Below are 24,398 nucleotides of genomic sequence, written 5' to 3'. Positions count from 1 at the left end.
CTTTACCTGAGAGCTTCAGTAATGGGCTGAGGTCACACTGCATGCAGTGGAGTAAAGCCTCCATTTGAGGCCTATCTCTGAAGGCTTCAGTATTTGCAAGTGGCCATAGGTCACCTACCTGGCTTTCAGAACACAGCATCCAGAGCCTCCTGGTGCATGAGATCAAACATCAGAAGAAGCCTAAACATTAACTTGAAGGGTAAGCTAGGGCTTCATGCATGATCCCAGGCTGCACATGCCGCCTTGTCTAAACACCATCAACTGAGCAAAGCCCAAGAGAAAAATCCTGGGAAGCAGCCATGTCCACTGGCAAGAGCAATAGGCACACTGAGTCGCAGGTGACGAGCCCCCTAACTGCAGTAGCTAGGGATTCCCATGATTTCCATGGGAGCACCGAAAAGGAGAGACTGGTTTGGATTGCAGATATTTAGCTCGTAGTGTTAGTCTCATATTACATATTAGTATCAGGAATTTGGCAATGTAATGCAGGATTCCAAGAGGGAAAGCCTTGAAAAAATTTATAATTTTAAGCCATATCTCTACACTGCAACACTTCTCACAATTTCTTCTCAGGTAAGAATGCACCATCTTTGAAAAAACTCTTCCTATCTAATAATAGACAAACATGGTAATTATCCATACCTCCGCTATGCTTCCCATTGGCTCATCAGGGCGATATGCAAATTATCTGCCAACAAAGATAGCGGCTGGCAGCCAGGCAGCTGAAGCGAACATGAGGCTTGCTTGCTCCAGTGATGGAGCTAGCCAAGGTTCCCGGCCTGCCGCAGCCGGGCTCTGAGCTCCAGTCTAAGCAACAATGTTGCAATTATAGAAGCTAAACAAACCCCAGGTATCTGCTTTCAGCCAGCCGGCCTACGAGCTGGATCCGCAACAAAGCTTCAATTACAGAAGGTAAATAAATCCCAGAATAAGAAAAAGGAAAAAAAAAAAAAAGGAAAAAAGGAGCGACTGGGAGCTTCTGTTGCCGGTTTGGCACGCCTGAAAACAGGCATGAGCCCCTCATCCAGGCTGGCCAGGCACCCCAGTGGGGACCCCCACCCTAAAGGGAGTGCGAGCAGCCTGAAAACACCCATCAGCCCCTCACCCAGTCTGGCCAGGCACCCATGCTGGACCCCCACCCTGATCCGGGACACCATTCAGGGCAAACCAGCCTGCCCCCACCCGTGCACCAGGCCTCTATCCTATATAGCAGGGGTCCTCAAACTTTTCAAACAGGGGGCTAGTTCACTGTCCCTCAGACCATTGGAGGGCCGGTGTATAGTTTAAAAAAAACACTGTGAACAAATTCCTATGCACACTGCACATATCTTATTTTGAAGCAAAAAGACAAAACGGCAACAATTACAATATTTGTATTTGCATGTGGCCCGTGGGCCGTAGTTTGAGGACCCCTGCTATATAGTAAGAGGGTAATATGCAAACTGACCCTAACAGCAGATAGACTGGGAATGACTGGTCACTATGACACACACTGACCTCCAGGGGGCAGACGCTCAATGCAGGAGCTGCCCCCTGGTGGTCAGTGCACTCCCACAGGGGGAGCTCTGCTCAGCCACAAGCCAGGCTGATGGCCGCCAGTACAGCGGTGGTGGTGGGAGGCTCTCCTGCCTCCTCAGCAGCGCTAAGGATGTCCGACTGCAGCTTAGGTCTGCTCCCCGCTGGCAAGTGGACATCCCCCGAAGGCTGCCAGGCTGCCAGAGGGATGTCTGATTGCCATCTTAGGCCCAATCCCCCCAGAGAGCAGGCCTCAGCCAGCAGGTGGTCATCCCCCGAGGGGTCCCAGACTGAGAGAGGGCACTGGCCGGGCTGAGGGGACCGCCCACCCGAGTGCACAAACCTTTGTGCACCGGGCCTCTAGTATCTCCTAAGATGAAATGTGGGCCTATAAATGAAATATGTGTCTTTGGAGATTCCATCTATAGGAGCTATCTTCTTGTGGCCTCGTGGCCTCTTGGATCACACACTTCATACACAATGGAAGTAAAAAGCACAAGGTAGATTGATCCAGGCACCCTAAACGCCTACCATCAAGAGAAACTACTAGATCCATAGACTTCCTCCGCCAAGCCAGCTTAATCCATTGATAGCATGGGGTAAAGTAGGTTTACAGTTGAGTATGGGAAACACAGACTTTATGGTTGTATGATTACTTATACATAATTGTACTATTTTCCACACACACAACTGTAAACCTACTTTTGCCCCACCCTGTAGAAGACTGGGTTAGCAACACAGCACTGTCTTCTCACAGTAACAAGAGGGTTAGTGAGAAAAGCACTAACCAGGGGAAGAACAACAGAGGACACCCAGGCCACACTGGGCTGACCGTACACATCTGTTCCTTTTGTTTCTGTGCACAGCATAACTCACCACAATGTCCTTTTTCACAGACCCCTTTTTAAGTTTCTCCACAAAATCCATCAGATCAAGCTAGTTCATGATGCTTCAAGATAAACTCGTCAAGGGAGAAATATGCAATGTGTCTTACCATGGTGGAATCTTTGAAAATAAGACTAGGGTGCTGCTGGGAATGCAGACTGGTGCAGTCACTGTGAAAAACACTAAAGAGTTTCCTCAAAAAATAAAAAGGTAGAACTTCCATTTGACCTAGTGATCCCATTTCTAGGAATATATCCTAAGAAACCAGAAACACCAACCAAAAAGAATATATGCCCACCTATGTTCAAAGCAGCACAAATTAAAGTAGCTAAGAGTAGAAAACAGCCCAAGTCCCCATGAGCAGACGAGTGGATAAAACAGCAGTGGTACATTTACACAATGAAATACTATGCGGCTGTAAAAAAAGAAAGAACTCTTACCATTTGCAAAGCATGGATAGACCTGGAGAGTATTATGCTAAGCTAAATAAGCCAGAGAAAGACAGGGATTACATAATCTCACTCATATGTGGAATCTAATGAACAAAATAAACTGATGAGCAAAGTAGACCTAGAGATATAGAAGCATGGAACAGATTGACAAAATTTAGAGGGAAGGTGGGGGTGTGGGGGTGGTGTGATGAACTGGGGAACTTGTATGCATGTATGCACAGCCCATGGACACAGAAAATGGAGTGGTGAAGGTAGAAGGCGGGATGGCAGGGGTGGGGTGGGTGGAGGGGTTCAATGGAGGGAAAAACAAAATAGAAAATAAAGGGGACATCTCTAATACAACAATAAATATGAATCAATAAATGAAAAGTACGACTAGGAAAAAAACAAATGAACAAAACCAGAGCATTGACACACAGCATAAAGACAATCTGTGCTCTGCAAACACACCAATGATTTATATGATTGAGCTAATATGACATTAAAGAAAATGAAAATATATTGAAGATTATAATTGTAGTGAGCAAAATTCCTTGCATTTGCTGCACTAGATAAGTTGTGTATACATGTAAATTGTCTGTTCTCTTAATACAAAATGAGACCAAAATGTGTCAACGTACTATTCACAGAACCTAAAACATCCACATGAATCTCTTTTGTCCTGTACAATTTCACTTTGCCTGCCCCCTGGTCTCCAAGAATGTCCTTGTCTTTCTCTGACTAGTCTCCTCGTCACTTTTGCCTGGCTTTGCACCCAAGCACGGCAGACAGAGAATCCTAGAGGCCCAAAGTTCTACAGTGGCTGTTTGCAAAGGGGGAGGAGACTGCAGTAACTGCCACACCGGATACACTTTATGAGAGAAGGAGAAGGGAAAATACCGTGAAGGCCTCTCACATATGATAGAGCAGGATGGCAGGATGCCTACATGCCCCAAGGAACCAGAGGGAGCAAATTACGGGCAGAAGAAGTGCAACCAAAGGCTGGAAGAGGAAAGGTTTGCAGTCAGCTGACTCCTAGCTCTTTGGTCGTTGCTTGTAATGGACAGAGTCCATTGGGGGAAGCATCAGACACTACAAAGAAGACCCTGCTGCTGGAAGCGGACAGGAAGTAACATCCAGGAGTGTTAGCATGCAAGATCAAAGCTTGTCTACAAACAATGCCTACAATGAAGAAGGAGAAAAAATGAGAGTGGTAGGAGATGCAAGTCAACCTGGGCTGGCCCAGCCCAACCCAGAGAAGGTAGGATTCAAGGAGAAGAAACTACAAGGGAACAGCCTTGGACCACAGCATTCGGCACAAAATACACTCAAGAAACTTCATTTTACTGTTCAACCAACGGACAGAAAGAGCTCCTTAATCCCTTCCTTTTCTCCTCAAAAGCCACAGTAAATTCACTTATGAGATGGACTGGTATGATTTCAGAACAACTGTAAGTGTGCAACCTAGATGCCCCTTTCCATTCTCTCTAAGGATATTAGCAATATATAAAATGATAAACATGTTATACCATATAATATGGAGAATATAAGTAACTAGTAGTTAATTATATTCATGAATGTCTGTAACAAACATTGAGATTATTTCCCTGACATAAGAGCCTGGGGAAAGTGAGACTATCACAGCTGTATTGTCATCTAGCCCATGTGTCCTGAGAGCTCAGCCATTTAGGCGTTGGTTTAGCTCCCCTACAGCTCCCTCTATCCAATCCTGTCTTCTTGGGAACCTGACCTCCCGATTGGCTCTCTCATCCCTTTAAACTGCCTGCTTTGTGACATCATTCTCCCACCAAACCTACCACCACCTGGTAGAATCTTGGGGTGCCCATGGAGTTGTCTGTAAATAAATTTGGATCATCGCAACCGACCAGTGACCAGTAACTGGTGACCAGTGACCAGTGGCCAGTATGACCAGTGACCTTCGTACTGGACACATGTGCTCTTTGGCTTCAGCCACTGAGGTATCTTCATTCCTTGCATCTACAGTTGATATTTGCTCTTCTTCTCTGACCATGTCAGGTAAGGAAAGAACCTTTTTGAAGTTTTTCGTTGGGTTGTTATTTGTACCTAAATTTAGCAATAGTGTCAAAAGAGCATAGAGTAATTTGGGGAAATATGATATAGAAGTCTGCAGACCTAATTTCAGTTTAGAGTTTGACATCTACAAGCAATGTGACTTTGGACAAGTCATTGAATCTCTCACAAAAAATGATTTTTTCCTCATCTGCTACATTCGGATGTTAGATTGGTTGTGGACTCTAATCCCTTCCTTTTCTAATACGGAGTTTTAAAGAACACTCCTGTTGACAATGAAATCAAGACTTCTTGACAGTGTTTCAACGGCAAAACCTAAGTCATGTAGAAAACTAGCAATATATATATATATATATATATATATATATATATATATATATATATATAGTCTCATGTGTAAAGATCTCCAACCACCAAGGTTTCAACTTTAGTATTTTAAATTGAGTGCTGTTCCAAAAGTAATATTCATGTGGTTTTGGAGTTTTCTATCTAAAATAGGATAACAGAGGAAATAGGGAGAGAGGATGGAGAGTACTGGGCTTTAGGAAGGCAAGTATTTCAATGTAAAAAAATTAGAACTGGTTTCGTCAGCACAGGCCAACAGGAACCAAGAGGGAGGGAAAAACACAAGCACGAAGGAGGGGAAAGTATAGAAATGAACAAGGAGAACATGAAAGAGCTCATGAGAACAAAAAGAGTAGTTTGGAATGGAATATGGGAGGGAACCAAAGATTTTAAATGAAAGCAGAAAGAGCATAGGGTGAAATCAGCTCTGACTAGGGCAAAGTAATGTGGATCTCAGCAAATGCTTACATTGATAGAATAGGAAAGAAAGTAAGGCTGGAGTAGGGTACCACTAGCCAAAGCAGTGTAGCAAAACAATCCTATTCAGTTGCCTGTTTTCTTATTGCCTCTCTGAACACAAATGGCATGTGACAGTTTGCAATATAAACATTTAAAAATGTGTTTCAGAAATGATGTTTCTTATATACAAGAAACTAAGAAAGGCGATTATCTAGGGCCGTGGTCGGCAAACTGCGGCTGGCGAGCCACATGCGGCTCTTTGGCCCCTTGAGTGTGGCTCTTCCTAAGCCTTAGGAGTACCCTAATTAAGTTAATAACAAGGTACCTACCTATATAGTTTAAGTTTAAAAAATTTGGCTCTCAAAAGAAATTTCAATCGTGGTACTGTTGATATTTGGATCTGTTGACTAATGAGTTTGCCGACCACTGATTTAGGGCATTGGAAATAACAGAATTTTCAGTGTTTCAATTCATTCTGATTTTTAAACTATGACAATGTTTTGTCTAGTAAAAAAAAATAATTTAAGACCTAATAGAGAGATATGTCCTAAATAGAATCAGAAAGAATACACCCTTTGTGTGATTAGTATGTTCGAAGTCAAAGATGCCCTTCATCTCCAAAGTTATTTCCTTCCTAACGCAGAGAGCACGCTGATACACAGCCATTGCCTCATTTCCGGTCATAGCTACTTAAGGAAAATAAGAGAGCATCAAGCCCCGCTTCTCTAATTTCATATTTCTCAAAAAACAATTTTTTAGATTCTCTGGGGGATTCCTATACTAATGTGTGTTTTTTAATTGAAATCTATTGATGATGGTTATAAGACTTTGGGTATGACATCCTTTCCTGGATGTTGAAGATGATGACAGTCTAGGTTTTAAGATAAACATAAAAACCTTCATGGTACATTTCAACTGTTCTCTTCTCTTTGTTATTAGGCTATATTAATTGAAATACAAATATCTAATACACTAAGTATTTATTACTTACTGGGGAATAGTCAGAGAAACACAAATGATTACAATAATGGAGTTCCTTTACATTTACTTTGCTCTCCGCTTTAAACTAGTATTTACTGAAATACTGGTCTGCATTTATAGGAGGCACATATACATCAACAGTGATTGCAGTGTGATGCTTGTTATGCATTTTCTACTGATATATCTCCTCTGTCCATATGTACTGGCTAAGAACTTACTCAAAATCACTTACTGTGGGTTGTTTCTGGTTAACAGTATTCACTAAAATAGAATAGGCAATATTTACTTTTATGATACTGATGTATGAAACAGAACTTCATTTTGTAGTAAATTGATTAGGCTTTGACGTTTGCCACGTGCCTCACCTCTTGAGAAACTCACTCTCAGATAGCCATTTTGAGGTAGGACCAGAAATCAGGCATGAAGACAGTAAGAAAGACCCTTTAAGTTTACCAACTGCATTGAGCTACTATGAGAATTATAGGAAGAGCATGTGAAGGGCACAGGCAAAATGAGACGCTGAAGATTGGTATGACAATAGATGTGCTGTCTTCCCATGGACAAACCAACATCTGCATCAGAAGTTCTATTGCTCTTACATGTTGGCAGTGTAATGCGCAGAGTTCTGGCAAGGCAGTGGGGATGTTTAGGTTATGGAAGCAGGTACTAATACTAACATAGGGAGAGAACCGAACCGTCGTTTCCTCACTCATGAAATGAGAATGCTAGAACAGGGATTCTCCAAGGACTTCTGGTTCTAAAATGCTTTAATTCTAGGAAAGAGCATACAAACCAATACTACTGTAGGTTCAAGAGCGAGATAGGTCAGGGAGTGGTTGCTTCTAGCCTAGAGAACAATGTATGAACCACCCACTTGGGTCTTGTGTACATTTTTGCTCAAGTTTTTATATTATATATAAAAGCCTAAGCGACTGAATGACCAAACGACTGAATGACCAGTTGACTGGCCGGTATGACAGGCACTGACCACCAGGGGCAAACGCTCAACGCAGGAGCTGCCCCCTGCTGGTCAGTGTGCTCCCACAGTGGGAGCACCGCTCAGCTGACTGATGGGCACCAGAAACCTGGGCTCATGGCTGGAGCAGCTGCAGTGGAAGGAGCCTCTCCCACCTCTGCGGCAGTGCTGCCAGTACCAAGCTGGCGCTGCTCAGCGCCTGGCCCTGGCTCGGGCTCCTCCCCGGTCCACCTGCTGCTTCGTGCACTACTACATCCCTCAGGCCAAAACCAGCAGTCCAATATCCCCCCAGGGGCCCCGGATTGTGAGAAGGCACAGGCACGCTGAGGGACCCCACCAGTACATGATATATATATTTTCTTGACTTCAGAGAGGAAGGGGGAGGGAGAGAGAGAGAGAAACATCAATGATGAGAGAGAATCATTGATTGGCTGCCTTCTGCAGGCCCCTCACTGGGGAATTGAGCCCGCAACCTGGGCTTGTGCCCTTGACTGCAATTGAACCTGGACTCGCAGGCCAATGCTCTATCCAACTGAATCGAAACAGCTAGGGCCGAAAGCAACAATACTGTTGCTAATGCTGTTTTTCACACATATTGTTTATCAATCTCTTTGATTTTTTTCATCACCCTCTTGTTCCCTACAGAGAATTCCAAAAATCCAACTTTCCTTGGAATTTCCACATCTCTGCAATGCTCTCTTCCTGTGGAGAGCAATGCAGGAAGTGTCTGCAATTTCTACAATGTCTCTGCTCCAGCCAACAGTTCACCATGGCTCCTGCCATCAGCCTCTGGCACCTCTTTCCAACCTCTCATGGGTGGTGCCCACTTTTACCAACATTCTAGCACAACCATGTTGTCTGGAATTCCAGGCCAGAGCCCTATCTCCATTCCACCTGTTTTTGAGTGGGCTCTTACAAGAGACACTGAAAAGAAGTCATCATCACTCAGAAACTTCACTGTGACTGTCACTGACCAGGACACAACTGTCTCCTCTATGTCTCTGGCGTCTCAGTGTGATCAACCCTCAGATGCCTATAATATGGCTCCTCAGTATCCATCACTTTCTGTCAACCTTGTTCAGGGGGCACCAATTCAGGGACAGAGCCTGTCACATCCCTACCAGGCGGGAAATCATGTGTGTTACTACAATCAAGGCACAATGGACCCTCTGCTCTCTGAAGAGGGTGGTCCCTACCTGCAGTCCTATGGCTCTGTGTCTTACACAGAGAGCAGGGCCTCCGCCCCTGACCCAGGGATGGTCATGGTGCTAAAGGAGGCTCAGTCCACAAATATGATACCACCAGCCTCCACCTCTGGAATCTGCTACTCTGTGCCTCCTCATCCCATCACAAAGACAGGTTTTCAAGGTGAGTCCAAACAGTCACAAGGAAGAGGAATAAGGTCAGCATTCAAAACTAGGGTCAATCTGCAGCTGGGAAGTGGTGAGTCCTCAGACAGGTAGAATGGAAGTCCTGTGACTTTCACCACTACCACCCTCAGTCAATGCCCTCCATTGTCAGACTCTTTATGAGGACACCTGACAGAGGTGGGAAGGTGGGACACTAACAGCCATGGATGCTACATGGAGGAGAACTCCCAGAGCATACCAAGGGACACCACACTGTCCACTGCCCTGCATGATGAGTCCTCCTGTACTACAATGCGGCAATAAACTTCCTTGGTTTATTGTCTTAGTCTCTTTCTAAGGCCTTTCAGTACATTATTGTGATAGTGCCCATTTAACTTTCCATCACTTCCTCAGTTGACACCTGGATTTAGGATCATGTGTTCCAACATCTTGTCCAAAGCAAACAGGCTATCATCTCCCCTTGCTTATAGACTTCACCAGGAAGAGTTCCGTTCCCTGTCTTAGTCCTTGGTGTGAAGTGTTTTCATTCACTCAGGAAAGCAGAGAGAATTACAAGGGTTCCATATGAGAATGGGAAAGATTTTTTAAAAATCACTTTTATTTTTTATTTGACTTATAACAACCCTGTGAAATGCAAAGAAAATCCTTTAAAAAAAAATGACATCAAATGGTCACCATTAAGAACCAGAACAGTTGCCTTTTATCTCCTAGCACACGGTGCTGTTCATGATCCTGCAAAAGAGCTTGTAGGAATGCCTTTCCCACTGTCGGAAGGCACATGATTGTTGCAATGGTGGTGCTGAGGGAGCATCTTATTACCAGGGACTGACCGACTTCCCCTTGATTCCATTGTAGTGATGGAGACTTCCCTGGCATTGCAACTTCCAGGCCAAATATTTTATTTACCACCTACTCAAGAATTCCTCAAGTCCGGCAGTAACAGACATATCCAGGTACTTGAGAGTTATCCACCACCGCAGAGCGGGGACATTTCAATGGCACCCCTGGTCCAGAGTCCTAGGAATCTCCTGGCACTGCCTCCAGCTCCAAGCCAGGAACAGAAAGAGAGTAAGGATGTGGAGAATATTAAAACCAAGCTTTCCAAGCACGTGAATGGGTACCAGATCCCAACAGAAAATGAAGCTTCTCCACTGCTCCCTTTAGAAGTCCCTGACATTCCACAGGTGCTGGCCTGCACTGATCCCCTTGGCCAAGAGGAGCAGCCTGGTTGTGACAACTCTGGTTGGGCAAAGAATAGCCTGAGTCTGAAGGACCAAGGGACCCCTGAAAATGGGACTGAATCTAATGACAGTTTTGCAGACATCGACACACTGGTGGAGGGTATTCACCTCCCACAGGTCTTCACTTCCTTGGATGACCTTGATCAGCCCCAAGGATCCAAGGTGATCAAAACCAAAGACACCAGGGGCCTCAAGTTGCATGAAGTGCAGAAAAAGCCAAGTGCCAGAAAGACTCGCTCTGATCAAGGCAGGAAGATCAAACACAAAGCCTCTGAGTCTATCAGTGATGCTCCCAAGGCCAAGATCAAGCCCGAGAGCCCAGATTGTGTGTTCGTGGGAGAACTGGTTCCTTGCAATGCTGCAGCTGGTGGCAGGGCTCCTTCGAACGTGGCCAAGCATTCTAGCAGCAAACCTCAGAAAGCTGCAGCCAGCAGGACCAGCAATACTAAGAGCCATGGGCAGGAAAACACCAAAAGAAACAAGGAAAACTACTCCAAGAGAGCTGAGGAGAGGAAGCAGTCAGGGAACAAAGTCAAGGCAGAGGAGAAGCCAGCCATTCCCAAGATGAAGAGGAAGAAAAGTCATCCTGAGCTGCCACAAGAGGCCATCAAAAAGCCTCGCAGCAGCCTCGGTATGCACATGCTGGAGTCTGTGCAGGTTTTCCAGGCACTGGGCAAGAAGAGGGATGAGAAAGCTGACCTGTCTTCCTCGCGGGCCCTGGGAAACTCAAGCAGCCCCAAAGGCCCCCAGCCACGCCCAGCTACCAAACCATGGCTGGTTACGCCCCGCGAGGGCAAAGGTCCTGTGAAAACTCAAGTCAATCCCCAAACACCAGATGCAAGTGCTGACAAAGGGGCTCCACCTCCATCCCAGGACAAGCTGCCTTCTCCCGGGAAGGTCAAGCTGGTGCCACTGGTTTTTCCAACCATGGACAAGCCTCAAGTTCGACCTATTCCTCGCAGGCCACAGTCTCTGGCATCACGTCGGCCTGCTGTGACCAACCCTGCCAAGCCTGCTGCAGTCAATGCATCCCTGCCAAATCCTGTATCTTTGACAGGTCCTGTCAAATCAGCTCGGCCAATATCGTCCAACTCAGCTGGACCAGGTCTGAACAACCGTGACGGCCCTAGTGTCCCTCAGCCTCCTGCTTCTAGGCCTGGGCCCTACAGAACCTCATCTTGTGCTTCTTTCCAGCGGGAGCCTGTTCACTCCGCTGTGAGCCAGCCCCAGACTCCGCTCAAGCCTCACAACCACTATCTACTCCAGGATTTCGCCCTCCAACCAATTCCATGGAGGAAATCTGAGGTTCGGGGGCCAGCCATGTCAACACCCATCACAAATGAGCAGAGGCCAGATCGAGAGGCCATGAAGAGGAAGGCTCAACTAGAGCGTGAGAATGCTGCCAAATTGGGGGGAATGCAGCATTTCATTGAGAGGGAAAAAGAAATGGACATTTCTCTGTACTATGGCTATGTGATGTAGGAGATGCTGGGAGTACTGGTGCATTTGGGTACCTGCCGTTTTTCCATAGATACATAGATAGATAGATAGATAGATAGATAGATAGATAGAGAGATAGATAGACCATAGAGAGATAGATAGATCATAGATAGGTAGATAGATCGATAGATAGAATGGTAGATAGATAGATAGATAGAAAGAAATTTCTCAATCTTGGTATATTTTATAACTTCTTAAAATTGAGTAAGTATTATAAATTAGCATTTAATAATAAAGAAGTATTTTGTGTTTTGAGATGCTGTCAACTGTGCTCTTTCTTTGGTGGGTATGAGGATCAAAGGCTGCATGATAAGGAAAGAACTGGAAGTTGGATCGGTGAATGAGGGTCAAGGGGTAAGCACTGTGGGAAGAAAGGAACTTGGGCCTTGGCCAGAAAGGCCAAAAACGGGGAGAGGTTATGGATTTATAAAGAGAAGCAGGAGGTGGGTATATGGCAGAAGTGAGAAGCAGGATCTGAGATTAGTGTTAAAAGAGGAAAATTTGAATACAGTTGAGAGGGATGAAGGTGAGTCTAGGTTGACCATGAGAAATGAAAAAAGTCTCTTGGGAAGTTGGCCTTATGTCTCATGACCACTAGATAAGTATTTCAGAAAACAGATTCAGGACACATTTCCTATGGGTATGGGTTGCCTTATGCATATATGATGGTGGTTGGGGAAAGTGCGAACAAATTAGGGGAATCTACCAGATGAGTGGCAAGGGCTTAGAGTTATCCCGGGGCAGCTGATAACAGGGGCCTACAGAAGTGAATGTCTGCAGTAGGAGGCCCACCCAGGACAGGACGTGGGAAATAAATTATCATTGACTCCACACCTATGCCCAGGCCCATGAATACACCACTTCAGTTAACCTTCACAACATGCAAGGCCAGTATCCCTGTGTCACTTTACCTGAGAGGTTCAGTAATGGGCTGAGGTCACACTGCATGCAGTAGAGTAAAGCCTCCATTTGAGGCCTATCTCTGAAGGCTTCAGTATTTGCAAGTGGCCATAGGTCACCTACCTGGCTTTCAGAACACAGCATCCAGAGCCTCCTGGTGCATGAGATCAAACATCAGAAGAAGCCTAAACATTAACTTGAAGGGTAAGCTAGGGCTTCCTGCATGATCCCAGGCTGCACATGCCGCCTTGTCTAAACACCACCATCAACTGAGCAAAGCCCAAGAGAAAAATCCTGGGAAGCAGCCATGTCCACTGGCAAGAGCAATAAGCACACTGAGTCGCAGGTGACGAGCCCCCTAACTGCAGTAGCTAGGGATTCCCATGATTTCCATGGGAACACCGAAAAGGAGAGACTGGTTTGGATTGCAGATATTTAGCTCGTAGTGTTAGTCTCATATTACATATTAGTATCAGGAATTTGGCAATGTAATGCAGGATTCCAAGAGGGAAAGCCTTGAAAAAATTTATAATTTTAAGCCATATCTCTACACTGCAACACTTCTCACAATTTCTTCTCAGGTAAGAATGCACCATCTTTGAAAAAACTCTTCCTATCTAATAATAGACAAACATGGTAATTATCCATACCTCCGCTATGCTTCCCATTGGCTCATCAGGGCGATATGCAAATTATCTGCCAACAAAGATAGCGGCTGGCAGCCAGGCAGCTGAAGCGAACATGAGGCTTGCTTGCTCCAGTGATGGAGCTAGCCAAGGTTCCCGGCCTGCCGCAGCCGGGCTCTGAGCTCCAGTCTAAGAAACAATGTTGCAATTATAGAAGCTAAACAAACCCCAGGTATCTGCTTTCAGCCAGCTGGCCTACGAGCTGGAGCCGCAACAAAGCTTCAATTACAGAAGGTAAATAAATCCCAGAATAAGAAAAAAAAAAAAAAAGAAAAAAAAGGAAAAAAGGAGTGACTGGGAGCTTCTGTTGCCGGTCTGGCCCACCTGAAAACAGGCCTCAGGCCCTCATCCAGGCTGGCCAGGCACCTCAGTGGGGACCCCCACCCTAAAAGGGGTGCGAGCAGCCTGAAAACACCCATCAGCCCCTCACCCAGTCTGGCCAGGCACCCATGCTGGACCCCCACCCTGATCCGGGACACCATTCAGGGCAAACCAGCCTGCCCCCACCCGTGCACCAGGCCTCTATCCTATATAGCAGGGGTCCTCAAACTTTTCAAACAGGGGGCTAGTTCACTGTCCCTCAGACCATTGGAGGGCCGGTGTATAGTTTAAAAAAAACACTGTGAACAAATTCCTATGCACACTGCACGTATCTTATTTTGAAGCAAAAAGACAAAACGGCAACAATTACAATATTTGTATTTGCATGTGGCCCGCGGGCCGTAGTTTGAGGACCCCTGCTATATAGTAAGAAATAATATGCAAACTGACCCTAACAGCAGATAGACTGGGAATGACTGGTCACTATGACACACACTGACCTCCAGGGGGCAGACGCTCAATGCAGGAGCTGCCCCCTGGTGGTCAGTGCGCTCCCACAGGGGGAGCTCTGCTCAGCCACAAGCCAGGCTGATGGCTGCCAGTACAGCGGTGGTGGTGGGAGCCTCTCTTGCCTCCTCAGCAGCGCTAAGGATGTCCGACTGCAGCTTAGGTCTGCTCCCCGCTGGCAAGTGGACATCCCCCGAGGGCTGCCAGGCTGCCAGAGGGATGTCTGATTGCCATCTTAGGCCCAATCCCCCCAGAGAGCAGGCCTCAGCCAGCAGGTGGTCATCCCCCGAGGGGTCCCAGACTGAGAGAGGGCACTGGCCGGGCTGAGGGGACCGCCCACCCGAGTGCACAAACCTTTGTGCACCGGGCCTCTAGTATCTCCTAAGATGAAATGTTGGCCTATAAATGAAATATGTGTCTTTGGAGAATCCATCTATAGGAGCTATCTTCTTGTGGCCTCGTGGCCTCTTGGATCACACACTTCATACACAATGGAAGTAAAAAGCCCAAGGTAGATTGATCCAGGCACCCTAAACGCCTACCATCAAGAGAAACTACTAGATCCATAGACTTCCTCCGCCAAGCCAGCTTAATCCATAGATAGCATGGGGTAAAGTAGGTTTACAGTTGAGTATGGGAAACACAGACTTTATGGTTGTATGATTACTTATACATAATTGTACTATTTTCCACACACACAACTGTAAACCTACTTTTGCCCCACCCTGTAGAAGACTGGGTTAGCAACACAGCACTGTCTTCTCACAGTAACAAGAGGGTTAGTGAGAAAAGCACTAACCAGGGGAAGAACAACAGAGGACACCCAGGCCACACTGGGCTGACCGTACACATCTGTTCCTTTTGTTTGTGTGCACAGCATGACTCACCACAATGTCCTTTTTCACAGACCCCTTTTTAAGTTTCTCCACAAAATCCATCAGATCAAGCTAGTTCATGATGCTTCAAGATAAACTCGTCAAGGGAGAAATATGCAATGTGTCTTACCATGGTGGAATCTTTGAAAATAAGACTAGGGTGCTGCTGGGAATGCAGACTGGTGCAGTCACTGTGAAAAACACTAAAGAGTTTCCTCAAAAAATAAAAAGGTAGAACTTCCATTTGACCTAGTGATCCCATTTCTAGGAATATATCCTAAGAAACCAGAAACACCAACCAAAAAGAATATATGCCCACCTATGTTCAAAGCAGCACAAATTAAAGTAGCTAAGATTAGAAAACAGCCCAAGTCCCCATGAGCAGATGAGTGGATAAAGCAGCAGTGGTTCATTTACACAATGAAATACTATGCGGCTGTAAAAAAAGAAAGAACTCTTACCATTTGCAAAGCATGGATAGACCTGGAGAGTATTATGCTAAGCTAAATAAGCCAGAGAAAGACAGGTATTACATAATCTCACTCATATGTGGAATCTAATGAACAAAATAAACTGATGAGCAAAGTAGACCTAGAGATATAGAAGCATGGAACAGATTGACAAAATTTAGAGGGAAGGTGGGGGTGTGGGGGTGGTGTGATGAACTGGGGAACTTGTATGCATGTATGCATAGCCCATGGACACAGAAAATGGAGTGGTGAAGGTAGAAGGCGGGATGGCAGGGGTGGGGTGGGTGGAGGGGTTCAATGGAGGGAAAAACAAAATAGAAAATAAAGGGGACATCTCTAATACAACAATAAATATGAATCAATAAATGAAAAGTACGACTAGGAAAAAAACAAATGAACAAAACCAGAGCATTGACACACAGCATAAAGACAATCTGTGCTCTGCAAACACACCAATGATTTATATGATTGAGCTAATATGACATTAAAGAAAATGAAAATATATTGAAGATTATAATTGTAGTGAGCAAAATTCCTTGCATTTGCTGCACTAGATAAGTTGTGTATACATGTAAATTGTCTGTTCTCTTAATACAAAATGAGACCAAAATGTGTCAACGTACTATTCACAGAACCTAAAACATCCACATGAATCTCTTTTGTCCTGTACAATTTCACTTTGCCTGCCCCCTGGTCTCCAAGAATGTCCTTGTCTTTCTCTGACTAGTCTCCTCGTCACTTTTGCCTGGCTTTGCACCCAAGCACGGCAGACAGAGAATCCTAGAGGCCCAAAGTTCTACAGTGGCTGTTTGCAAAGGGGGAGGAGACTGCAGTAACTGCCACACCGGATACACTTTATGAGAGAAGGAGAAGGGAAAATACCGTGAAGGCCTCTCACATATGATAGAGCAGGATGGCAGGATGCCTACATGCCCCAAGGAACCAGAGGGAGCAAATTACGGGCAGAAGAAGTGCAACCAAAGGCTGGAAGAGGAAAGGTTTGCAGTCAGCTGACTCCTAGCTCTTTGGTCGTTGCTTGTAATGGACAGAGTCCATTGGGGGAAGCATCAGACACTACAAAGAAGACCCTGCTGCTGGAAGCGGACAGGAAGTAACATCCAGGAGTGTTAGCATGCAAGATCAAAGCTTGTCTACAAACAATGCCTACAATGAAGAAGGAGAAAAAATGAGAGTGGTAGGAGATGCAAGTCAACCTGGGCTGGCCCAGCCCAACCCAGAGAAGGTAGGATTCAAGGAGAAGAAACTACAAGGGAACAGCCTTGGACCACAGCATTCGGCACAAAATACACTCAAGAAACTTCATTTTACTGTTCAACCAACGGACAGAAAGAGCTCCTTAATCCCTTCCTTTTCTCCTCAAAAGCCACAGTAAATTCACTTATGAGATGGACTGGTATGATTTCAGAACAACTGTAAGTGTGCAACCTAGATGCCCCTTTCCATTCTCTCTAAGGATATTAGCAATATATAAAATGATAAACATGTTATACCATATAATATGGAGAATATAAGTAACTAGTAGTTAATTATATTCATGAATGTCTGTAACAAACATTGAGATTATTTCCCTGACATAAGAGCCTGGGGAAAGTGAGACTATCACAGCTGTATTGTCATCTAGCCCATGTGTCCTGAGAGCTCAGCCATTTAGGCGTTGGTTTAGCTCCCCTACAGCTCCCTCTATCCAATCCTGTCTTCTTGGGAACCTGACCTCCCGATTGGCTCTCTCATCCCTTTAAACTGCCTGCTTTGTGACATCATTCTCCCACCAAACCTACCACCACCTGGTAGAATCTTGGGGTGCCCATGGAGTTGTCTGTAAATAAATTTGGATCATCGCAACCGACCAGTGACCAGTAACTGGTGACCAGTGACCAGTGGCCAGTATGACCAGTGACCTTCGTACTGGACACATGTGCTCTTTGGCTTCAGCCACTGAGGTATCTTCATTCCTTGCATCTACAGTTGATATTTGCTCTTCTTCTCTGACCATGTCAGGTAAGGAAAGAACCTTTTTGAAGTTTTTCGTTGGGTTGTTATTTGTACCTAAATTTAGCAATAGTGTCAAAAGAGCATAGAGTAATTTGGGGAAATATGATATAGAAGTCTGCAGACCTAATTTCAGTTTAGAGTTTGACATCTACAAGCAATGTGACTTTGGACAAGTCATTGAATCTCTCACAAAAAATGATTTTTTCCTCATCTGCTACATTCGGATGTTAGATTGGTTGTGGACTCTAATCCCTTCCTTTTCTAATACGGAGTTTTAAAGAACACTCCTGTTGACAATGAAATCAAGACTTCTTGACAGTGTTTCAACGGCAAAACCTAAGTCATGTAGAAAACTAGCAATATATATATATATATATATATATATATATATATATATATATATAGTCTCATGTGTAAAGATCTCCAACCACCAAGGTTTCAACTTTAGTATTTTAAATTGAGTGCTGTTCCAAAAGTAATATTCATGTGGTTTTGGAGTTTTCTATCTAAAATAGGATAACAGAGGAAATAGGGAGAGAGGATGGAGAGTACTGGGCTTTAGGAAGGCAAGTATTTCAATGTAAAAAAATTAGAACTGGTTTCGTCAGCACAGGCCAACAGGAACCAAGAGGGAGGGAAAAACACAAGCACGAAGGAGGGGAAAGTATAGAAATGAACAAGGAGAACATGAAAGAGCTCATGAGAACAAAAAGAGTAGTTTGGAATGGAATATGGGAGGGAACCAAAGATTTTAAATGAAAGCAGAAAGAGCATAGGGTGAAATCAGCTCTGACTAGGGCAAAGTAATGTGGATCTCAGCAAATGCTTACATTGATAGAATAGGAAAGAAAGTAAGGCTGGAGTAGGGTACCACTAGCCAAAGCAGTGTAGCAAAACAATCCTATTCAGTTGCCTGTTTTCTTATTGCCTCTCTGAACACAAATGGCATGTGACAGTTTGCAATATAAACATTTAAAAATGTGTTTCAGAAATGATGTTTCTTATATACAAGAAACTAAGAAAGGCGATTATCTAGGGCCGTGGTCGGCAAACTGCGGCTGGCGAGCCACATGCGGCTCTTTGGCCCCTTGAGTGTGGCTCTTCCTAAGCCTTAGGAGTACCCTAATTAAGTTAATAACAAGGTACCTACCTATATAGTTTAAGTTTAAAAAATTTGGCTCTCAAAAGAAATTTCAATCGTGGTACTGTTGATATTTGGATCTGTTGACTAATGAGTTTGCCGACCACTGATTTAGGGCATTGGAAATAACAGAATTTTCAGTGTTTCAATTCATTCTGATTTTTAAACTATGACAATGTTTTGTCTAGTAAAAAAAAATAATTTAAGACCTAATAGAGAGATATGTCCTAAATAGAATCAGAAAGAATACACCCTTTGTGTGATTAGTATGTTCGAAGTCAAAGATGCCCTTCATCTCCAAAGTTATTTCCTTCCTAACGCAGAGAGCACGCTGATACACAGCCATTGCCTCATTTCCGGTCATAGCTACTTAAGGAAAATAAGAGAGCATCAAGCCCCGCTTCTCTAATTTCATATTTCTCAAAAAACAATTTTTTAGATTCTCTGGGGGATTCCTATACTAATGTGTGTTTTTTAATTGAAATCTATTGATGATGGTTATAAGACTTTGGGTATGACATCCTTTCCTGGATGTTGAAGATGATGACAGTCTAGGTTTTAAGATAAACATAAAAACCTTCATGGTACATTTCAACTGTTCTCTTCTCTTTGTTATTAGGCTATATTAATTGAAATACAAATATCTAATACACTAAGTATTTATTACTTACTGGGGAATAGTCAGAGAAACACAAATGATTACAATAATGGAGTTCCTTTACATTTACTTTGCTCTCCGCTTTAAACTAGTATTTACTGAAATACTGGTCTGCATTTATAGGAGGCACATATACATCAACAGTGATTGCAGTGTGATGCTTGTTATGCATTTTCTACTGATATATCTCCTCTGTCCATATGTACTGGCTAAGAACTTACTCAAAATCACTTACTGTGGGTTGTTTCTGGTTAACAGTATTCACTAAAATAGAATAGGCAATATTTACTTTTATGATACTGATGTATGAAACAGAACTTCATTTTGTAGTAAATTGATTAGGCTTTGACGTTTGCCACGTGCCTCACCTCTTGAGAAACTCACTCTCAGATAGCCATTTTGAGGTAGGACCAGAAATCAGGCATGAAGACAGTAAGAAAGACCCTTTAAGTTTACCAACTGCATTGAGCTACTATGAGAATTATAGGAAGAGCATGTGAAGGGCACAGGCAAAATGAGACGCTGAAGATTGGTATGACAATAGATGTGCTGTCTTCCCATGGACGAACCAACATCTGCATCAGAAGTTCTATTGCTCTTACATGTTGGCAGTGTAATGCGCAGAGTTCTGGCAAGGCAGTGGGGATGTTTAGGTTATGGAAGCAGGTACTAATACTAACATAGGGAGAGAACCGAACCGTCGTTTCCTCACTCATGAAATAAGAATGCTAGAACAGGGATTCTCCAAGGACTTCTGGTTCTAAAATGCTTTAATTCTAGGAAAGAGCATAGAAACCAATACTACTGTAGGTTCAAGAGCGAGATAGGTCAGGGAGTGGTTGCTTCTAGCCTAGAGAACAATGTATGAACCACCCACTTGGGTCTTGTGTACATTTTTGCTCAAGTTTTTATATTATATATAAAAGCCTAAGCGACTGAATGACCAAACGACTGAATGACCAGTTGACTGGCCGGTATGACAGGCACTGACCACCAGGGGCAAACGCTCAACGCAGGAGCTGCCCCCTGCTGGTCAGTGTGCTCCCACAGTGGGAGCACCGCTCAGCTGACTGATGGGCACCAGAAACCTGGGCTCATGGCTGGAGCAGCTGCAGTGGAAGGAGCCTCTCCCACCTCTGCGGCAGTGCTACCAGTACCAAGCTGGCGCTGCTCAGCGCCTGGCCCTGGCTCGGGCTCCTCCCCGGTCCACCTGCTGCTTCGTGCACTACTACATCCCTCAGGCCAAAACCAGCAGTCCAATATCCCCCCAGGGGCCCCGGATTGTGAGAAGGCACAGGCATGCTGAGGGACCCCACCAGTACATGATATATATATTTTCTTGACTTCAGAGAGGAAGAGGGAGGGAGAGAGAGAGAGAAACATCAATGATGAGAGAGAATCATTGATTGGCTGCCTTCTGCAGGCCCCTTACTGGGGAATTGAGCCCGCAACCTGCGCTTGTGCCCTTGACTGCAATTGAACCTGGACTCGCAGGCCAATGCTCTATCCAACTGAACCAAAACAGCTAGGGCTGAAAGCAACAATCTTAAAATAATGCTGTTTTTCACACATATTGTTTATCAATCTCTTTGATTTTTTTCATCACCCTCTTGTTCCCTACAGAGAATTCCAAAAATCCAACTTTCCTTGGAATTTCCACATCTCTGCAATGCTCTCTTCCTGTGGAGAGCAATGCAGGAAGTGTCTGCAATTTCTACAATGTCTCTGCTCCAGCCAACAGTTCACCATGGCTCCTGCCATCAGCCTCTGGCACCTCTTTCCAACCTCTCATGGGTGGTGCCTACTTTTACCAACATTCTAGCACAACCATGTTGTCTGGAATTCCAGGCCAGAGCCCTATCTCCATTCCACCTGTTTTTGAGTGGGCTCTTACAGGAGACACTGGAAAGAAGTCATCATCACTCAGAAACTTCACTGTGACTGTCACTGACCAGGACACAACTGTCTCCTCTATGTCTCTGGCGTCTCAGTGTGATCAACCCTCAGATGCCTATAATATGGCTCCTCAGTATCCATCACTTTCTGTCAACCTTGTTCAGGGGGCACCAATTCAGGGACAGAGCCTGTCACATCCCTACCAGGCGGGAAATCATGTGTGTTACTACAATCAAGGCACAATGGACCCTCTGCTCTCTGAAGAGGGCGGTCCCTACCTGCAGTCCTATGGCTCTGTGTCTTACACAGAGAGCAGGGCCTCCGCCCCTGACCCAGGGATGGTCATGGTGCTAAAGGAGGCTCAGTCCACAAATATGATACCACCAGCCTCCACCTCTGGAATCTGCTACTCTGTGCCTCCTCATCCCATCACAAAGACAGGTTTTCAAGGTGAGTCCAAACAGTCACAAGGAAGAGGAATAAGGTCAGCATTCAAAACTAGGGTCAATCTGCAGCTGGGAAGTGGTGAGTCCTCAAGACAGGTAGAATGGAAGTCCTGTGACTTTCACCACTACCACCCTCAGTCAATGCCCTCCATTGTCAGACTCTTTATGAGGACACCTGACAGAGGTGGGAAGGTGGGACACTAACAGCCATGGATGCTACATGGAGGAGAACTCCCAGAGCATACCAAGGGACACCACGCTTTCCACTGCCCTGCATGATGAGTCCTCCTGTACTACAATGCGGCAATAAACTTCCTTGGTTTATTGTCTTAGTCTCTTTCTAAGGCCTTTCAGTACATTATTGTGATAGTGCCCATTTAACTTTCCATCACTTCCTCAGTTGACACCTGGATTTAGGATCATGTGTTCCAACATCTTGTCCAAAGCAAACAGGCTATCATCTCCCCTTGCTTATAGACTTCATCAGGAAGAGTTCCATTCCCTGTCTTAGTCCTTGGTGTGAAGTGTTTTCATTCACTCAGGAAAGCAGAGAGAATTACAAGGGTTCCATATGAGAATGGGAAAGATTTTTTAAAAATCACTTTTATTTTTTATTTGACTTATAACAACCCTGTGAAATGCAAAGAAAATCCTTTAAAAAAAAATGACATCAAATGGTCACCATTAAGAACCAGAACAGTTGCCTTTTATCTCCTAGCACACGGTGCTGTTCATGATCCTGCAAAAGAGCTTGTAGGAATGCCTTTCCCACTGTCGGAAGGCACATGATTGTTGCAATGGTGGTGCTGAGGGAGCATCTTATTACCAGGGACTGACCGACTTCCCCTTGATTCCATTGTAGTGATGGAGACTTCCCTGGCATTGCAACTTCCAGGCCAAATATTTTATTTACCACCTACTCAAGAATTCCTCAAGTCCGGCAGTAACAGACATATCCAGGTACTTGAGAGTTATCCACCACCGCAGAGCGGGGACATTTCAATGGCACCCCTGGTCCAGAGTCCTAGGAATCTCCTGGCACTGCCTCCAGCTCCAAGCCAGGAACAGAAAGAGAGTAAGAATGTGGAGAATATTAAAACCAAGCTTTCCAAGCACGTGAATGGGTACCAGATCCCAACAGAAAATGAAGCTTCTCCACTGCTCCCTTTAGAAGTCCCTGACATTCCACAGGTGCTGGCCTGCACTGATCCCCTTGGCCAAGAGGAGCAGCCTGGTTGTGACAACTCTGGTTGGGCAAAGAATAGCCTGAGTCTGAAGGACCAAGGGACCCTTGAAAATGGGACTGAATCTAATGACAGTTTTGCAGACATCGACACACTGGTGGAGGGTATTCACCTTCCACAGGTCTTCACTTCCTTGGATGACGTTGATCAGCCCCAAGGACCCAAGGTGATCAAAACCAAAGACACCAGGGGCCTCAAGTTGCACGAAGTGCAGAAAAAGCCAAGTGCCAGAAAGACTCGCTCTGATCAAGGCAGGAAGATCAAACACAAAGCCTCTGAGTCTATCAGTGATGCTCCCAAGGCCAAGATCAAGCCCGAGAGCCCAGATTGTGTGTTCGTGGGAGAACTGGTTCCTTGCAATGCTGCAGCTGGTGGCAGGGCTCCTTCGAACGTGGCCAAGCATTCTAGCAGCAAACCTCAGAAAGCTGCAGCCAGCAGGACCAGCAATACTAAGAGCCATGGGCAGGAAAACACCAAAAGAAACAAGGAAAACTACTCCAAGAGAGCTGAGGAGAGGAAGCAGTCAGGGAACAAAGTCAAGGCAGAGGAGAAGCCAGCCATTCCCAAGATGAAGAGGAAGAAAAGTCATCCTGAGCTGCCACAAGAGGCCATCAAAAAGCCTCGCAGCAGCCTCGGTATGCACATGCTGGAGTCTGTGCAGGTTTTCCATGCACTGGGCAAGAAGAGGGATGAGAAAGCTGACCTGTCTTCCTCGCGGGCCCTGGGAAACTCAAGCAGCCCCAAAGGCCCCCAGTCACGCCCAGCTACCAAACCATGGCTGGTTATGCCCCGCGAGGGCAAAGGTCCTGTGAAAACTCAAGTCAATCCCCAAAAACCAGATGCAAGTGCTGACAAAGGGGCTCCACCTCCATCCCAGGACAAGCTGCCTTCTCCCGGGAAGGTCAAGCTGGTGCCACTGGTTTTTCCAACCATGGACAAGCCTCAAGTTCGACCTATTCCTCGCAGGCCACAGTCTCTGGCATCACGTCGGCCTGCTGTGACCAACCCTGCCAAGCCTGCTGCAGTCAATGCATCCCTGCCAAATCCTGTATCTTTGACAGGTCCTGTCAAATCAGCTCGGCCAATATCGTCCAACTCAGCTGGACCAGGTCTGAACAACTGCGACGGCCCTAGTGTCCCTCAGCCTCCTGCTTCTAGGCCTGGGCCCTACAGAACCTCATCTTGTGCTTCTTTCCAGCGGGAGCCTGTTCACTCCGCTGTGAGCCAGCCCCGGACTCCGCTCAAGCCTCACAACCACTATCTACTCCAGGATTTCGCCCTCCAACCAATTCCATGGAGGAAATCTGAGGTTCGGGGGCCAGTCATGTCAACACCCATCACAAGTGAGCAGAGGCCAGATCGAGAGGCCATGAAGAGGAAGGCTCAACTAGAGCGTGAGAATGCTGCCAAATTGGGGGGAATGCAGCATTTCATTGAGAGGGAAAAAGAAATGGACATTTCTCTGTCCTATGGCTATGTGATGTAG

General features: G+C 45.3%; 2 protein-coding genes across 2 annotated transcripts; both read left to right on the top strand.

Moving 5' to 3' along the window:
• The first annotated feature begins 4,861 nt into the window (after positions 1 to 4,861).
• Positions 4,862 to 11,737, top strand: LOC132236616 (uncharacterized protein C2orf78-like). The gene is made up of 3 exons (XM_059699714.1): positions 4,862 to 4,868; positions 8,290 to 9,012; positions 9,870 to 11,737. The coding sequence occupies exons 1-3, from the start codon at positions 4,862 to 4,864 to the stop codon at positions 11,735 to 11,737; spliced, it is 2,598 nt and encodes an 865-aa protein (XP_059555697.1).
• Positions 11,738 to 12,275: 538 nt separating this feature from the next.
• On the top strand, positions 12,276 to 24,398 carry LOC132236615 (uncharacterized protein C2orf78-like). The gene is made up of 4 exons (XM_059699712.1): positions 12,276 to 12,281; positions 20,472 to 20,609; positions 20,952 to 21,672; positions 22,531 to 24,398. The coding sequence occupies exons 1-4, from the start codon at positions 12,276 to 12,278 to the stop codon at positions 24,396 to 24,398; spliced, it is 2,733 nt and encodes a 910-aa protein (XP_059555695.1).

This window comes from Myotis daubentonii, chromosome 6 (genome assembly GCF_963259705.1).
Source record: "Myotis daubentonii chromosome 6, mMyoDau2.1, whole genome shotgun sequence".
Taxonomy (NCBI): Eukaryota; Metazoa; Chordata; class Mammalia; order Chiroptera; family Vespertilionidae; genus Myotis; species Myotis daubentonii.
This window is presented reverse-complemented; position numbering and strand designations above follow the sequence as displayed.

Excerpts from the sequence above, each read along its gene's own strand:
- LOC132236616 (XM_059699714.1), top strand. Across the intron at positions 9,013-9,869 it reads CACAAAGACAGGTTTTCAAG|TGATGGAGACTTCCCTGGCA; the intron begins GTGAGTCCAAAC and ends ATTCCATTGTAG.
- LOC132236615 (XM_059699712.1), top strand. Across the intron at positions 20,610-20,951 it reads CCCCCCAGGGGCCCCGGATT|AATTCCAAAAATCCAACTTT; the intron begins GTGAGAAGGCAC and ends TTCCCTACAGAG. Across the intron at positions 21,673-22,530 it reads CACAAAGACAGGTTTTCAAG|TGATGGAGACTTCCCTGGCA; the intron begins GTGAGTCCAAAC and ends ATTCCATTGTAG.